The sequence below is a fragment of the Salvelinus namaycush genome, chromosome 36 (assembly GCF_016432855.1).
Source record: "Salvelinus namaycush isolate Seneca chromosome 36, SaNama_1.0, whole genome shotgun sequence".
Lineage (NCBI taxonomy): Eukaryota > Metazoa > Chordata > Actinopteri > Salmoniformes > Salmonidae > Salvelinus > Salvelinus namaycush.
In genome coordinates, this window is record NC_052342.1 from 15396611 (window position 1) to 15415899 (window position 19289).

The following is a 19289-nucleotide window of genomic DNA, read 5'->3' on the forward strand; positions in this document are numbered from 1 at the left end:
CAAGACCATGGTGCTTGCCTACAGAGCTGTGAGGGGAACGGCACCTCCGTACCTTCAGGCTCTGATCAGGCCCTACACCCAAACAAGGGCACTGCGTTCATCCACCTCTGGCCTGCTCGCCTCCCTACCTCTGAGGAAGTACAGTTCCCGCTCAGCCCAGTCAAAACTGTTCGCTGCTCTGGCACCCCAATGGTGGAACAAACTCCCTCACGACGCCAGGACAGCGGAGTCAATCACCACCTTCCGGAGACACCTGAAACCCCACCTCTTTAAGGAATACCTAGGATAGGATAAAGTAATCCTTCTACCCCCCCCCCCCCCCCCCCCCCTTAACAGATTTAGATGCACTATTGTAAAGTGGTTGTTCCACTGGATATCATAAGGTGAATGCACCAATTTGTAAGTCGCTCTGGATAAGAGCGTCTGCTAAATGACTTAAATGTAAATGTAAATGTAAATGTAAATGTTCCTGTTGACTGGGCCTCCTTCAGAGCACTAAAAACAAATGCACAGGATTGACCAGGAAGTCCAAATCAGATTACTATTTAAATGCAGTCACAGAGAACCTAAAACAACCCTAAGAGGTTCTGGAAGCTAATCAAATCAGTGTCAGGTTCTAATGTATCCTCTGGCCTTCCTGACCATTTAATGATGGATTCTAATGAAGTGAAGGATGAAGCAGATATTGTAGGGTTTTTTAACAAGCATATCTGCTGGTTCAGTTTTTGATAATGGTGGAGCCCAGGCCTCTAATGTAAGCTCTGTTACAGCCAACTATGATATAGGTCCTCATGTGAACAATTTTAACTTTGAGCCTGTTTCTTATACTGAGGTCTGTAAAGCACTAAAGGCTATAGACACTAAAACGTCTGCAGGTCCAGACAGCCTGGATCCCTACCTCTTAAAGATAGCAGCTGGTATTATTACTGAACCTGTGGCTCACATTTTCAACTTGAGTCTCTTGACCAATTCCATACCCAGCATTTGGAAATCAGCTTATGTCCTTCCTCTGCTGAAGGGTGGAGATCCCTCAGATGTTAATAACTATCGTCCTATCTCTAAACTCCCTATCCTGGCCAATGTCTATGAATCCCTAGTGAACACACAATTAAAAACGTCTTAATTGAAAAGAACATACTGAGCGGTGTTCAGTCTGGCTTTAGATTGGGGCACAGCACCACAACTGCAGCAGTGGCAGTGGCACACGACATCATTAATGCACTTGATAAAAAGCAACATTGTGCTGCTCTGTTTGTGTATTTATCAAATGCCTTTGATTCAGTTGACCATAAATTGTTGCTAGGTAGACTCAGAAACATTGGCCTCAGTGAAGATGGCAGTAAATTGGTTTAGGAACTAACTTTCTGGCAGAACACAATGTGTATATACTGACAATCACAAGTCTAGCTTTCTTGAGATTAATAGAGGTGTGCCCCAGGGATCCATTTTAGCTGCTGTGTTGTTCTCAATTTTTATTAATGATTTGGAAAATGGGATGCAACCAGCAAAGTTACATCTACAGTATATACAGATGATACAGTCATATATTCATGTGCTCCTTCTCTGGATCAGGCTGTTGAAGAGCTCCAGACCTCTTTTCAGTCACTACAGGCCTCCCTTTATGGTCTGAAACTGGTCTTGAATGTACAAAAAACTAAATTCATGACCTTTACCAGAGCAAGAACTCTGCCAGAGAATGTTAGCATTGTCACATCTGGTGGATCCATTGAAAAAGTGTCATCCTACAAATACCTAGATGTCCTTTAAAACTTCTTATGGCTGCAGGGGGCGTATTGAAAAACTGGAAAATATGTGCCCATTTTCAAACGGCCTCTTAATCAATTTTTGCTCTTACAATATGCATATTATTACTACTATTGGATAGAAAACAGTCTCTAGTTTCTAAAAACGTTTGAATTATTTCTCTAAGTGGAACAGAACTATTTTTACAGCCCATTTCCTATCCGGAAGTGAGATTTCCAACATCGATGTCTCTCTTCAAGACCTTGTCTATAAAAGGGCATGTCACTTAGGACTGTAGAAACACGTCATACGCCTTCCCCTGGGTGTCATGCGGAAGTGAGAGCAGAAAGGACTTGAATATCTCGTCCAGGGTTTGAACACAACCTCTTGGAGTGAGACTTGCGCACTTTATTTTTTTTTTCTGGGCGCGAAGTAGGACCTGTACTCGGCTCCTGGAAAACGCTCGTTAAAGGTGAATATGACCTCCGGCTTCGATTTTATTTGATACATGTCACAATATCATCCTAAAGTATGTTTTTTCAATATAGTTTAATTATATTATTGAAATTATTCTGGACTTTAGACGTGATGCGACGCAAGAATTTTGTCAAGATGGAGAGGTTAGCGTCGCACTGCCAGTGTGCTTGCTAATTCAAGAGGGAAATCGTTCGTTCTGGATCGAAATAAAGACGTTTCTGAACAAAGGACCCCTTGGAGAACATTCTGATGGAAGATCAACAAAGATAAGGACCCAATTTGGGATGCTTTTTCATATATCTGTCGAACTGTGCTATGCTACCGTTCGACTAGAATCAATGCTGCTGTGTGCTAGCTAATGTAGTAAGCTAATATAACGATATATTGTGTTTTCGCTGTAAAACACTTCAAAAATCGGAAATATTGGCTCTTTTCACAAGATCTTTGTCTTTCATTAGCTATCCACCATATATTTTTCTGAAATGTTTTATGATGTGTAATTAGTAGTTGACGTTGGTGTCTGTATTTTCTCTGGCTACTCCCGTGCGATTTCTGACTGTTGCTATGATGGTAGCAGTAATGTAAAACTGATTTATAGCTAAAATATGCACATTTTTTGAACAAAACATAGATTTATTGTGTAACATGTTATAGGACTGTCATCTGAGGTAGTTTTTTCTAGGTTATTTAGGTTGGTTCTAGGTTAGTTAGGTTGGCTTGTGCATGCTACTTGCATCCTACTTGTGCTGTGAAAAATGTCTGTCCTCTTTTTTATTTGGTGGTGAGCTAACATAAATATATGTGGTGTTTTCTCTGTAAAACATTTAAAAAATCGGACATGTTGGCTGGATTGACAAGATGTTTATCTTTCAAATGCTGTATTGGACTTGTTAATGTGTGAAAGTTAAATATTTAAAAAAAATAGATTTTGAATTTCGCGCCCTGCACTTGAGCTGGATGTTGTCATAAGTGTACCGATGTCGGGACAGCCCGCCTAACAGGTTAAAGTTCATGTGGATAATCTTGTGACAAAGCTTAAATTTAAATTGTTTTTTTTTTTTTTCGTAATAAGGCTTGCTTCCCACTTATGGCTAGAAAAAGGCTTGTTCAGGCCACTTTTCTCTCTGTAATCGATTATGGTGACTTGTTGTATATGCATGCAACCTCCTCCGTCTTACAGATACTGGACTCTGTTTATCATGCATCCTTGCGCTTTATTACAAATGCCAAGTCACTCACCCACCATTGCACATTGTACCAAATGGTAGGTTGGACCTCACTTTATATGCACAGAAAGATACATTTGTATGTTCACCTACAAAGCCCTTTTGGGTAAACTCCCTCTTTACCTCTGTAGTCTGGTCTCCTTCACCACCATCAGTTACCATATCCAGTCTGCTAGGTGGTTGCTACTGAAAGTCCCCAGGACATTCACAGTATGAGGCAAGACTGCCTTCTCTTCTTGTGCACCAGACGCATGGAAGAATCTACAATCCATGGTTCATCAAGATATGTTAATGCCACTGAATAAATGTAAATTATTGATGGGAGACTCTGTTAGAGGAGTGTAAATGCCTTTTTTAGGCTGGATCATGTTGTTGTATGTTTTAATTATGTAATGTATTGATTGTTGCTGCTTTCTTGAAGAGGTATCCCAGTAGAAAAAAAGACTGGGTCTCAATGGGCTTTTCCTGGTTAAATAAGGTTAAATAAATAATGTATATTATCTGTGTTTCAGGTTTGGTTATCTCTCTCTCTCCACACCACTCTCTACCTCTCTCTCTCTCTCTGTTCTCTTCACACCACTCTCCCTTTCAATTCAAGGGCTTTACTGGCATGGGACACATATGTTAACATTGCCAAAGCAAGTGAAGAAGATAATAAACAATAAAAATTAACAGTAAATATTACACTCACAGAAGTTCCAAAAGAATAAAGACATTTCAAATGACATATAGCCTTTGATTCATTTGACCATGAATTGTTGCTAGCTAGACTAGATGAATCTCTCTCTCTTTCTCTCTCTCTCTCTCTCTCTCTCTCTCTTTCTCTCTGTCTCTCTGTCTCAGTCTCTCTCTCTCTCTCTGCGTACCTTAACCACACACTCTCTTCTCACCAATCAGGCCCCACATCTCTTTCCATCCATACTGACAGACTATAAATACCTGACCAAAACCAAAACCGAACTACCCCAGGCTCTAGACTAGATGTGTGCACAACGTGGGAGGAGTACAAATAAAGACAAACATTTATCTACTGTTGTTATCATAATACAGTTGAATTTAATTGAATGCATCATGTACAATGATACTGTATGTTGGACACCTGAGGTTTGGGACACCTGCACACCACCATCTTCTCTTTAGTACAATAACCATACTTTAGTGCCCTATGTTCAAAAGACCATAAATGTGTTGAGCACTTGTAGGCCTACTTCAGTCATAGTGCATCCTTGATGTATTTGCATGCAGAGTGAATCCATCCATAAACAAAAAACCTACTGCTGTAATGTTGAGTGAACAGAGGCAGGTGCCAATCCTCTCTGCAGGCTCACATCTGATGCATTCACTGCAGACGCAACATCCTCGGCCTGTGGTCAGTGTCAACTCGCTGGTGTGAACAGGGATGGAAAACAACACACACCTCATACAAAGATCTCTGTGGTCCAACGTTTCCACTCAACAACTAAACAAACTGACATCATGCCTCCACACATTTGGCTTGAACTTTTTTTTTCTTAGGTACTTTTGAGTTCAAAACCTCTTCTGTTACTGTGACATTGAGAGTTTGTTATGGTTTGCTACCAATGCAGTTTGATTTGCACGCATATACTTTGTCTCACTGTGTTTCTAAGGCCTGTGATAAGCCTTGTCACTTTTTCAATGTCACTATTTCTGCTGGACAGAGGGATTCTGAGGAGGTTGATAACCAACCCTCAGGTCCAACACTTTCAGACCATAGTTTTCACACTTTTCAGGTAGGTAGGGCCATGCACTCTGTTTGCTTATAGATAACAAAACCGTTACCAACCAAATGACAAGTGTGCTTCTGAAATGGCACCCTATGGTCCCTGGTCAAAAGAAGTGCCTCTGGTCAAAGGTAGTGCACTATATAGGGAACGAGGTCCCATTTTGGATGCAACCAAGGTCTCCGTCCTCACCCTCTGCACCAAACCCTCTGTCTGAATCATACACACATCACATTTATATGCAGACCACAACCTGTTGTTGTCATGAAACATTGTCTGACAATGTTAACAAAATACTTTCTCTTAAATGTAATTTAAAATGTAATCTATGTAATCCCCAAAAGTAGTAATTTATCATGAGAGGGCCATAAACAATAATTAGTAATGCTGCATACTCCAAGAAAGGTTAAAATATCACCTTTCTGGTAAAAATAGTTATATATTGCTTAGTCACTTTTGAGGACAAAAGCTCAAGAAACAGTACAAATATGACAAAAATGTGAAAATATGAAATATTGCATGACATCAATCAAGTTTATTTTATATAGCCCTTCGTACATCAGCTAATATCTCGAAGTGCTGTACAGAAACCCAGCCTAAAACCCCAAACAGCTAGCAATGCAGGTGTAGAAGCACGGTGGCTAGGAAAAACTCCCTAGAAAGGCCAAAACCTAGGAAGAAACCTAGAGAGGAACCAGGCTATGAGGGGTGGCCAGTCCTCTTCTGGCTGTGCCGGGTGGAGATTATAACAGAACTATGCCAAGATGTTCAAAAATGTTCATAAGTGACAAGCATGGTCAAATAATAATCATGAATAATTTTCAGTTGGCTTTTCATAGCCGATCATTAAGAGTTGAAAAACAACAGGTCTGGGACAGGTGGCGGTTCCATAACCGCAGGCAGAACAGTTGAAACTGGAATAGCAGCAAGGCCAGGCGGACTGGGGACAGCAAGGAGTCATCATGCCCGGTAGTCCTGACGTATGGTCCTAGGGCTCAGGTCCTCCGAGAGAAAGAAAGAGAGAAGGAGAAAATTAGAGAGAGCCAAGATTTTCAAAATGTTCATAAATGACAAGCATGGTCAAATAATAATCAGGAATAAATGTCAGTTGGCTTTTCATAGCCGATCATTAAGAGTTGAAAACAGCAGGTCTGGGACAGGTAGGGGTTCCGTAACTGCAGGCAGAACAGTTGAAACTGGAATAGCAGCAAGGCCAGGCGGACTGGGGACAGCAAGGAGTCATCATGCCCGGTAGTCCTGACGTATGGTCCTAGGGCTCAGGTTCTCAGAGAGAGAGAAAGAAAGAGAGAACGAGAGAATTAGAGAGAGCATACTTAAATTCACACAGGACACTGGATAAGACAGGAGAAGTACTCCAGGTATAACCAACTGACCCTAGCCCCCCGACACATAAACTACTGCAGCATAAATACTGGAGGCTGAGACAGGAGCGGTCAGGAGACACTGTGGCCCCATCCGAAGATACCCCCGGACAGGGCCAAACAGGAAGGATATAACCCCACCCACTTTGCCAAAGCACAGCCCCCGCACCACTAGAGGGATATCTTCAACCACCAACTTACAATCCTGAGACAAGGCCGAGTATAGCCCACAAAGATCTCCACCACAGCACAAACCAAGGGGGGGCGCCAACCCAGACAGGAAGATCACGTCAGTAACTCAACCCACTCAAGTGACGCACCCCTCCTAGGGACGGCATGAAAGAGCACCAGTAAGCCAGTGACTCAGCCCCTGTAATAGGGTTAGAGGCAGAGAATCCCAGTGGAGAGAGGGGAACCGGCCAGGCAGAGACAGCAAGGGCGGTTCGTTGCTCCAGAGCCTTTCCGTTCACCTTCACACTCCTGGGCCAGACTACACTCAATCATATGACCTACTGAAGAGATAAGTCTTCAGTAAAGACTTAAAGGTTGAGACCGAGTCTGCGTCTCTCACATGGGTAGGCAGACTGTTCCATAAAAATTGAGATCTATAGGAGAAAGCCCTGCCTCCCGCTGTTTGCTTAGAAATTCTAGGGACAATTAGGAGGCCTGCGTCTTGTGACCGTAGCGTACGTATAGGTATGTACGGCAGGACCAACTCGGAAAGATAGGTAGGAGCAAGCCCATGTAACGCTTTATAGGTTAACAGTAAAACCTTGAAATCAGCCCTTGCCTTAACAGGAAGCCAGTGTAGGGAAGCTAGCACTGGAGTAATATGATCAAATTTCTTGGTTCTAGTCAGGATTCTAGCAGCCGTATTTAGCACTAACTGAAGTTTATTTAGTGCTTTATCCGGGTAGCCGGAAAGTAGAGCATTGCAGTAGTCTAACCTAGAAGTAACAAATGCATGGATTAATTTTTCTGCATCATTTTTGGACAGAACATTTCTGATTTTTGCAATGTTACGTAGATGGAAAAAAGCTGTCCTTGAAACAGTCTTGATATGTTCGTCAAAAGAGAGATCAGGGTCAAGAGTAACGCCGAGGTCCTTCACAGTTTTATTTGAGACGACTTTACAACCATCAAGATGAATTGTCAGATTTAACAGAAGATCTCTTTGTTTCTTGGGACCTAGAACAAGCATCTCTGTTTTGTCCAAGTTTAAAAGTAGAAAGTTTTCAGCCATCCACTTCCTTATGTCTGAGACACAGGCTTCTAGCGAGGGCAATTTTGGGGCTTCACCATGTTTCATTGAAATGTACAGCTTTTTTTCTATTCTATTCTATTCTATTCTATTTTTCTATTTCTATTTTTCTATATTTTCTATTCAACAAAACTGTATGAGTAAGGCTTGAAAATACTTTCTAAATATAGTATAATTAAATTATAAAACCACTAACTATAGATTTAAACTTCCTTATAACTGTAAAATACATATTTGTATGTTTAGTGAACTCGCCTTTCATCTCATACTAATCTTGTCCATCTATGACAAACAGAAAGTGTTTTTTGTTTAAAAATATATTAATTATTTTAGATGAATGGCTATAAATCGATCTCTTAATGTGCTATAGTGAAGAAACCATTCTCTCCTGCTGCGCTGTGATGTAGGGTTCAGCCAGGAGTTGATGGACAGTCGGAAGAGCAAATTAAATGGTGGGAGGGACATCCCAGCTTTGAGTGGTTTCAGAACTCACATCATAAGTCACACTAAAATATACTACTGTATCCGTGGGAACCAGGGTTATTGCTCAATGCAAGACATTTTTATCTATGGTGTCCACAGGTTGATTTATAAGCTAAAATGTTGGTCGGTCGGAACCGGGACCAGAACCAAGCAGGTCCCCTAAACATGGACTTTTATCACATGATGTCAGACAAATATCAGAATGCTTTCAATAACTTGATAAAGTATTGAGAGGATACAATAATTAAGGAGATGTCTATATACAGTGCCTTCGGAAAGTATTCAGAACCCTTGACTTTACCCACATTTTGTTACGTTACAGCTTTATTCTAAAATTGATATATATATTTTTTCCCTTATCAATCAACACACAATACCCCATAATGACAAGCAAAAGCAGGTAATTTTTTGTTGTTATTGCTAAATATCACATTTACATAAGTATTCAGACCCTTTTCTCAAGACTTTGTTGAAGCACCTTTGGCAGCGATTACAGCAACGAGTCTTCTTGGGTGTGACACTACCAGCTTGGCACACCTGTATTTTGGGAGATTCTCTCATTCTTCTCTCAATTAGTGTGAGATTGAGGGCATTTCACTTAGATTGTAGGACTTCCGTGGTGTTAAGCATATCCCAGTTTAGGTCACCTAACAGAACAAACTCTGAAGATAGATGGGGGGCAATCAATTCACATATGGTGTCCAGGGCACAGCTGGGAGCTGAGGGGGGTCTATAACAGGCGGCGGCAGTGAGAGACTTATTTCTGGAGAGAATAATATCTTTCTGTGTTAAATATATGTCCAAAAAACCTAAAGCTTTCTTATATCTCATAGATATAGGACAGACACTTCAAAACCTTATTCTTTTTATCTCCATTCATAAATCTGTAATTCAATGCGCCTCAATGGACTATAGCAGTAAAGGCCACATTCAATATTTTTTCAAATACTTTATTCGTTTTTGATACCTAAAGGGTTCTAAAGTTCAAAATCAAATAGGTAACTGATCCATGGTATGACCATCTTAAAACAATTCCATATGTTATCTTAGTAGAACCCCCCCCTCCACCACAACGGCTTAGTCTCTGAGATGTTTTAAACTGCTTGGGAAGACATTCACTGGCATTTGTCATACTCATGAATAATGTTACTGATATGTTTATTAAATTACACTTCTATGAGTGTGTAGATAGGAGCCTGCCAATCATAATCAAGCCATATTATCATAAACACTTACATTCAGGAACTGAAATGTGGACAAGAATATATACGCATTTGGTGTCCATATCTCTCAATCACTACTAAGGCGATAGCTTTCTGAAGAAAACGGAAAGTGTACTCATGTAGCATGAGGATAGAAAAAGATCAGAGGGGAGGGTTGAACTGTCCTGTTCCGTGTCTTTACTAATGTCACAGCAGCCAATCAGGCCTGTGGACCATCTCTCCAGTCAGGTATAAAAAGACAGCCATAACCTCTTGACTCTCACTCTTATCTGACACACAGGACGACAAAAGGACATGCTATTCACAGAAGATGACGATGACAAAACTGTGTCTCATAATCTCTCTTTTATTTAGAGCAGGTAAGACATTGTGTGGACAAGATTTAAAAAAAATTCTGGTGGAATAAGGGTACATAATGTTACGGACCTGTAAACGCATGAATCTGATGTGTAGACTTTGATTGACATAAAACATGTCTTTTTTTCAGTGTTGTCCATTGGTATCATTACTCAGTCTGATCTTTTGAAGACCTTCATCCCTGGAGACACTGTTGATTTGAAATGCTTCATCTCTGGGACTGGCGGAGACTACTACAACTGGTTCAAACTAAGAGTAGGACAAGCTCCAGCGATGATAGTATCTCTTTACCTTGACTCAAAAGATCCAACACTCTACGGGGAGTTTGACAACAATCCTCGGTTTTCTGCAGAGAAGAACGGAGACAGTTTTGTGCTGACCATTTCAAATGCCAAGCCATCGGATGTGGGGATGTATTACTGTGCTGCACGTGATTATGAGGGCATGATCTTTGGAAATGGTATATTTCTGATGCATAATGGTGAGTAACACAGAAGTTAATATGGAATGTTACTGTCTCAGTGGCTTTGCATATGGAAATTGTGAATTTCATTTGTAATTAGAAGTTCATTAGGACTTTGGTTTTATTGAGTAAAAGGTGCAGGGTCCAGGAACCATCATCTTACTCAGCAGTCTGTGTCTGAGTCAGTCCAGCCAGGAGACTCTGTGACTCTGAACTGTACAATACACACTAAGACCTGTTCAGGAGATCACAGTGTCTATTGGTTCAGACATGGCTCAGGAGAATCCCATCCAGGAATCATTTACACACATGGAGACAGGAGTGATCAGTGTGAGAAGAGCCCTGAGGCTGCGTCTCCTACACAGAGCTGTGTCTACAACCTCCCCAAGAGGAACATCAGCCTCTCTGATGCTGGGACTTACTACTGTGCTGTGGCCTTATGTGGGGAGATACTGTTTGGAAACGGGACCAAGCTGGAGATCAATGGTAAGTGATACGTCTTTACAGTTTTTGTTTATATCTATTGTTTAATCTACTGTGTCCAACTACATACAGTACAAGTTATTTATATCACATGAGAAAATGTTTTCCCAGACATTTACGGAGACCCTCTTCTCTTGGTGTACTGCTTGAGCTCAGCATTGGGTCTCTCGTTTATCCTGATAATTTTCCTTGGTTACATCATGTACAAGATGAACAAGAGAAAGTGTCTGCAGTATAGAGGTAAGAGATATCCAAATTAAATGAACTAATGATGTATGTAGCAGGTAAAGTCCTTCATTGAAGTTGCTCTTCTTTGACATCACCAGATGTACAGTGGGGCAAAAAAGTATTTAGTCAGCCACCAATTGTGCAAGTTCTCCCACTTAAAAAGATTGAAGATGAAACGTGGCTGGGTCTTTCAGCATGACAATGATCCCAAACACACCGCCCGGGCAACGAAGGAGTGGCTTCGTAAGAAGCATTTCAAGGTCCTGGAGTGGCCTAGCCAGTCTCCAGATCTCAACCCCATAGAAAATCTTTGGAGGGAGTTGAAAGTCCGTGTTGCCCAGCAACAGCCCCAAAACATCACTGCTCTAGAGGAGATCTGCATGGAGGAATGGGCCAAAATACCAGCAACAGTGTGTGAAAACCTTGTGAAGACTTACAGAAAACGTTTGACCTCTGTCATTGCCAACAAAGGGTATATAACAAAGTATTGAGATAAACTTTTGTTATTGACCAAATACTTATTTTCCACCATACTTTGCAAATAAATTCATTAAAAATCCTACAATGTGATTTTCTGGATTTTTTTTCTCATTTTGTCTGTCATAGTTGAAGTGTACCTATGATGAAAATTACAGGCCTCTCTCATCTTTTTAAGTGGGAGAACTTGCACAATTGGTGGCTGACTAAATACTTTTTTGCCCCACTGTATCTGTAATGGAATGAGAAGTCGTATCTTTATATTTTCTGTCTTTCTTTTCAGGACCCCTCTCTCAGACAAGAAGTCCAGCAGTCTCTTATTCAGATACAGGGGTAAGTAAAATTCATAATATTTTCTATTACTATGTAAAAAAAAAAAGATTTAATAATAACGTGTAGTCATATTCTCCCTCCATTTTGTAATTGTTCTTCACAGGCCCACGATGCAGACAGTCTCCATTATGTAGCTCTGAATCTGAGCAACAATAAGAACAGGTCTAGAAGACAGAGAAGCAACAAGGAGGAAGATACAGTGTACTCTGGGATCAGACAGTAGAACTGGATGAATGAAACAGTTGTCCTTTCATATCAGATAGCTCTTTAACTTGCTCTAACTTCATTAGCTTTGTATGAATGCTTCAGTAAAATGTGTTGAAATCAGTGGTCATAGTTTTTCAAGTGTAATATAAAGTGCAAATAGAAAAATAAAACATTTCCATCTGTTAAACCAAATTAATTTGAATAAGTTGAACTCAATGCATTTTGATCACACACCTCTGTGGTCATAGTGGAGGGTGTTACAGTGACTTTCCACCATTGGAAACTAACCTTTCATAGACCTTTAACCCAGGAAGACGGACCTGCAGCAACACACTGCACTATACTTTTCCTCTCAGGGCCACCGTACTGTTCATACCCCTGAGTGCAACAATGGTCTCTAAACACAGAGCTTACAATGTAAAGGTCAATGTCTTTACATTTATGTGAAGTCAGGTAGTCCCTTGCATCATGTTACAGTACAAAACGTAGGCCCCTTTCAACATAATTACTCATAGTGAAAGTGGCACAACAGCCCACACCACAAATGGAGGACAGGCCAGTTATAGTGTAGGAGGTTTTCTTCTTTGTTTTCTCTTTAAGACATAGGCCTAATGATTGCATGCCACACACCCCCTCACATACACAGCAACATATTTACATGTACTCTGCGGTCTGCTATGAACAAAACATTAAGCTGTAGCTATCTACACTTTGGTAAGGCCTGTTGGCCTTTTGCACAGGACCCTCTCTGTCTTACTCTCTCTCCCTCTGTCTCTGTCTCTTTCTGTCTCTCTTCATGTGGTTTCAGCAGGATGTCTCAGGGGTGTCAGTCAGTTGTATGACATACTCTTTTACTCTTCATGTTGCCCTTTTTATCAACAATAGAACACTATTTTTATGAGGCATCTAGTTAATTATACATAGTCTACTGAAATCTGTATAAAAACACAATTAACTATTTATTAGGTCATTTGACCTAGACATCTGAAGTCCGTAGTTAAACACAAACCGTGGTTTGAAGTGTGATGTAAAGTATCATCATCATCTGGGCCAAGAAGAAAGAGCCTCCTTCTAATTATATAATGGGAGGGATTTTATCTGTCAATACATTACAGAATAAATAGTATATGAGGTGTTGTTGGTTAAGTAAAGACTATTGACATGTTTTCTGTTTCTCTGTGTTACTATGTGACTGTGTGGAAGTGATAGAGGCCCTAGAGGATGACAGTGTCATAACATGTGGCCAACCAGGTCCCAACTACTGTATGACTCCCATGGACCACAATGGCAAGAAAAACATGAAGTAAAGGATCCACTGCCTCTTGCTGTTGTGTCTCTTATTTTGGGTGGACAAGCCCTCTGTTGGCCAGCTGCAGTACATAGTATTGCAGACAGTATGAGCTGTAGTTAGACCTAATAAAGGATAAATCCACAGTAGTCACATTGTTTAAAAAATAAAACTGAAAATCGACATATTCAAACTTGCTATGTGATAAAGTTGTTGGGCAACACAGAATCAAGCTGTACAACAACATAAGAGGACAGTGTTGGTTCCATTCATGGTCTACTGGGCGGCCTACCGAGTGTTCAGCCAATCAGATTTGACCATCAAAATCAGACGGTACCTGAGATGAACCAATGAACGCAAACGCAAGTTTCCATTATTTTCTGTGGAGAGACTGCATTTTACACAGGTCAGTCTCGTCCCGTGAAAGCAGGATGAATACACTACTCACATTTCTTTTGATATGGAAAGCATGTCAATAACATCTAGCTCAATTGACTAATGTTATACAAGTTCTCTATACATTTAAAGTGCTCACTATAGGCATTTGGTAAATGTAATAAATGCAGTAAATATAGTGTTTTTTTCAGGTGCATCTCAAACACCAGATCTTGTTCAGCCCACTTCTTCCCAGAAAGCAGAGCTGGGAGGCAATGTGACTATTGAATGCCACATAACTAGTGAAAACATAAACTACATGCTATGGTACAAACTCACCACTGGCATGGTGCTTCAGTACATCGCTAAATGCTCTAAGTACCTGGGTGATGTCCTATTCAACAATTAATTTGATGGCTGATTGACTGTGATGGCAGGCAAAACCACATTTCACCTCAACATTTCTGCCACAAAGGGACCTTGGGACCTACCATTGTGGGAATATTTTCTTGAAACACATGCTCGTTGATGATGGAACCATGTTAATGCTGACAGGTGAAAATATTACAAATACTCTACCTTTTATTATTATTTATATTTTATTAGTCATTTTCCATAACCATGCTTTTTTGTGATCTACCATTCTTAGGCACAAAGTCAAAACGCAATACACAATGAGACGTGCGCAAGAGAACACAGTGTCTGTTGGTTCAGACATGGCTCAGGAGAATCCCATCCAGGAATCATTTACACCCATGGAGACAGGAGTGATCAGTGTGAGAAGAGCCCTGAGGCTGGGTCTCCTACACAGAGATGTGTCTACAACCTCCCCAAGAGGAACCTCAGCCTTTCTGATGCCGGGACTTACTACTGTGCTGTGGCCTCATGTGGGGAGATGCTGTTTGGGAACGGGACCAAGCTGGAAATGGACTGTTAGTGATATTTCTGACATTTCTAAAATGTTTCTAACATTGTACGCCTGGTGGAGCAAAATGTCCTGAATCTCCTCTATCACTGTCTGTTTTTCCACAGATGGTTGTAAGGAGGACCAGGTTCTCTTGGTGTACTGTCTGGGTGTAACGTTGGCTCTTTGTGTCATCATCATCATTGTCCTTGGTTGTGTTACGTACAAGATTACCAAGAAAACCTCTCTGCTGTCCAGAGGTAAACGTTGTCATTGCCCACAATATATGATTAAACTGTTGGTGCAGTGTAAAGTGCATTTTGAAAGTATTCACACCCCTTGACTGTTTCGACATGTTGTTACATTACAGCCTTATTAAAAAAATCCCATAATGACAATGTGAAAAAAGGTTTTTAGAAATGTTTGCAAATGTGTATTTATTTAATACAGAAATACCTTATTTACAATAAGTATTCAGACCAAAATTGAGCTCAGGTGCATCATGTTTCCATTGATCATCCTTGAGATGTTTGTACAACTTGATTGGAGTCCACCTCTGTTAAAGGAATTGTCCGTAGAGTTCCGAGACAGGATTGTGTGAAGGCACAGATCTGGAAAAGGGTACCAAAACATTTCTGCAGCATTGAAGGTCCCAAAGAACACAGTGGCTGTCATAATTCTTAAATGGAAGAAGTTTGGAACCACCAATACCCTTCCTATAGCTTACCGCCCGGCCAAACAGAGCAATCGGGGGAGAAGTGCCTTGGTCAGGGAGGTGAACAAGAACCCGATGGTCACTCTGACAGAGCCAATTCCTCTGTGCAGATGGGATAACCTTCCAGAACCATCTCTGCAGCACTCCACCAATCAGGCCTTTATGGTAGAGTGTGCAGATGGGAGAACCTTCCAGAACGACAACCATCTCTGCAGCACTCCACCAATCAGGCCTTTATGGTAGATTGGCCAGATGGAAGCCACTCCTTAGTACGAGGCACATGAATGCCCGCTTGGAGTTTGACAAAAGCCACCAAAATACTTTCAGACCACGAGAAACAAGATTGTCTGGTCTGATGAAACCAAGATTGAACTCTTTGGCCTGAATGTCAAGTGTCACGTCTGGAGGAAACCTGGCACCATCCCTACTGTGAAGCATGGGGGTAGCAGCATCATGCTGTGGGGATGTTTTTCAACGGCAGGGACTGGGAGACTAGTCAGGATCGAGGGAAAGATGAACGGTGCAAAGAACAGAGAGTTCCTATATGAAAACCTGCTCCAGAGCCCTCAGGACCTCATACTTGGGCGAAGGTTCACCTTCCAACAGGGCGACCCTAAGCACACAACCGAGACAACGCAGGAGTGGCTTCAGGACAAGTCTCGGAATGTCCTTGAGTGGTCCAGCCAGTGCCCGGACATGAATCCGATCGAAAATGTCTGGAGAGCCATAAAAATAGCTGTGCAGCAATGCTCCCCATCCGACCTGACATATTTTGAGAGGACCGGCAGAAGAGAGTTGGAGAAACTCCCCAAATACAGGTGTGCCAAGCTTGTAGTGTCATACCCAAGAAGACTTGAGCCTCTAATCATTGCCAAAGATACTTGAAAGTACTGAGTAAAGGGTCTGAATACTTATGTAAATGTTATATTTCAGATAAAATATAAACTGTTTTTGCTTTGTCATTACAGTATGTGGTATTGTGTAGATTGATCAGGGAAAGAACAAGGTAATCTATTTTAGAATGAGGCTGTAACGTAACAAATTGTGGAAAATGTGAAGTGGTCTGAAGATATTCCAAATGCACTGCACATTACGTTTTAGTCATGAAATTGGGTTATTTTATTGCGTGATGATGATGATGATTCCTTCATGTTTGTCTAAAAGGAACGCACCCTCAGCCAAGTGGTCCGACAATCCACAGTTATCATAACCAGGTATGCAGATCTTATGACGTTGATGTAAACAAATGATCAGGTCATTTCCTGATGTCTTTGGAATTTGTTTAGCTATTTCTCTTAGGATCAAAAACATGATGACACACTAACGTCAGTCCATTACGCTGCTCTGAATGTCATCCACAAGAAGCCAAAGACCCAGAGACAGAGTATCGCCATGGAGAGAGACACGGTGTACTCTGGGGTGAGATGCCAAAACATGGACTGAAAGATATGACAAGATAAGACTTGCATTGCTTTTTCTGTTACACAGTGTGTTTTTATCATTATAATTGTGTTACAATTTCTTGTATTCTGTCTAACTCTTTTTTACATTACTGTTGGCAATTTTATGTCAAATAAAACTTTAATTCACTGCAATGTGGATGTTTTGTTTGATTTTCTCTCATAATCTTCAAGTTAAACTGGTCAGTTTGCAGGGACATTGCACCCTGATTACATGATGTGCATAATAGCATGCATAGAGTTAATTCTATTGACTATCACCTTCAGTTGTCTCAAAACTCAATTTTTTAAGCTGTATCCTGTATCACATATCTGTGGTATTCTGATGGCCCTAAATAGATTTAACACTCAGCTTAACTCATCTCTATCCCCCAGTAATGACCGTCATTCCTCACCACACACTGTCTTCACACACCTCAGTGCATCAAAACCACAAACATCCATGTCACTAAGATCACTACTCACTCTCACTCTCAACTCAATAAAAATAGACTTCTTAGCTAAGTGTATTTTGCAGAGAGCTGATATTGTTGATAATTCACTCAAAATATGACAATGTACACATTGTAACTGAGACGTTTTCACAAACAACACAAAATGTGAATATGCATATGTGAAGGTTGAAGTACAGGAACTTAATATCTCTTTCAATGGGGTGCAGCAGTGTACGTGGAAGTCCCCATAACTGCCTGAACAGTAGAGTTGGCAGCAATTTTAAGAGTTGTCAAAATGTTCAATTTGTTCACAAAGAATCGTAGAAAAAGTACTTTCCTGTGATAGTTGATGTGTGTAGTCATATTATTTGTCAGCAAAGTCCCAACAAAGACACTGTGTGGGTTTTAAGAATCTATAACAAGGTAATTTATCCATTTATTACTTACATATTACACATCTGTATCATGTTATAAATCCTTTTCAGAATCATAGAGTCACATGCATCAAACAGGCTAGTTAGTCATCATCACTAGATTATTACTACTAACATCAACTAAGTTATTATAAAGTGTAGATTAGTTACCAGGAGGAGCCACACAATCATTCAAAATAAAACTGGTTGTAGAGTGATCTGTATAACAAAGACACTCATGTTTATGTGTAGTTTTGTATTGTGTTCCAGGGAGTAATTGAATAAGTATGTGAGACAAACTATTTATCAATTAATCTCTCCTCTGTAATGTGTTGTCCTGTTTTATTTGTGTTGATAGCATGCCACTCACACCCACCCCCACACAACAAGTTCACATGTAAATGCAGTCTTCCATAAACCCAAGACGAGGCCGTATCTAAGCATTGGTCATGTGGGCCTGCTGACTTTGTGCAGACAGGACCCTCCTACCTGCTCTCTGTGTCTCTAAGTGGTTTTCAGCAGGATGTCTATGTGGCGTCGCTGTTGATCTCACAATCTTTACATTTTGCAGCCACAGCCAAAAAAGTTATTTGTTACACTGTCTATTTAGTTATCTGAAATCAGTTACAAACCACAAAGAACTGCTGATGAACCCTATTTGAACTCTGAGTTAACTGTCTTATGTGTGATACAGCACCATTTATTCTAGATCTATGGGCTCAGGGGGAAGGGACAATTTATGATGACGTCATGGGAGAACTTTTCAGTGCATTCTGAATTAGACAAGTCTTGTAAGACTACTGCAGGATTCTCTGTCAGAAGGAGACCAATAGAGGATGATTACTTCCTATGAGAACAACACTAACCAGAGAGTGATACAGAATAGAAATAGCATGTCACATGTATTAGTTAGGCTGGTGTGTCCAATCAGTCATGGAACTCTCAGCTTTACACTTCAGTTAGTGGATGTTTCTGTGTATGATATACAGGGAACGAGACTGACATAAATTTGACTTGTTTCACTCTGTAGGTGTTTCCCCCATATACACTCACATTGCTCTACCCCTACATGTCAACACATGTTAAATGCACAACAGACCTCCTATGGACCATCAGGAGTACTGTGTTAGGTTCTAATTTCTGGGACAGTAAATCAGACGGACTCCAAGAAAAACTCAAGCTGAATTTATTCACCACACTGGGTGTTGCAGTTGCAAAAGCACACCTACATGTCACAGACGCATATATATTTATACCTTACGACTAAGCTCTGTTGCTGGGCAGGAACTGAGTCTGTTCCTCCCATTGATGTTATTGTGTCCCAGCCTGTCGAGTCCAGAACCTTCATGTAACGCTCGTCGTTGGAATGAGGTGAGGACCAAAGCGCAGCGTGGTAAGTGTTCATCATTATATTTATTAAACAGAGAACACCAAAAAAATAACAAAGGAGAACGAAACGCAACAGTTCTGTCAGGTGACAGAAACACAGAACAGAAAATAATATAATCACCCACAACACACAATGACAAACAGCCTACCTAAATATGGCTCCCAATCAGAGACAACGACTGACACCTGCCTCTGATTGAGAACCATACTAGGCCAAACACATAGA

At 40.8% G+C, this 19289-nt stretch overlaps 1 protein-coding gene across 1 annotated transcript in view; it reads left to right on the forward strand.

Moving 5' to 3' along the window:
* Nucleotides 1-19026, forward strand: part of LOC120030259 — a 48712-nt gene extending 29686 nt beyond the window's left edge. Inside the window, exons 5-10 of the mRNA XM_038975603.1 lie at nt 10025-10375; nt 10493-10843; nt 14781-14912; nt 16532-16581; nt 16667-16786; nt 19000-19026. Coding sequence (XP_038831531.1) covers nt 10025-10375; nt 10493-10843; nt 14781-14912; nt 16532-16581; nt 16667-16786; nt 19000-19026 — 1031 coding nt within the window. The remainder of the gene's footprint in view (nt 1-10024; nt 10376-10492; nt 10844-14780; nt 14913-16531; nt 16582-16666; nt 16787-18999) is intronic.
* Nucleotides 19027-19289: the final 263 nt, after the last annotated feature.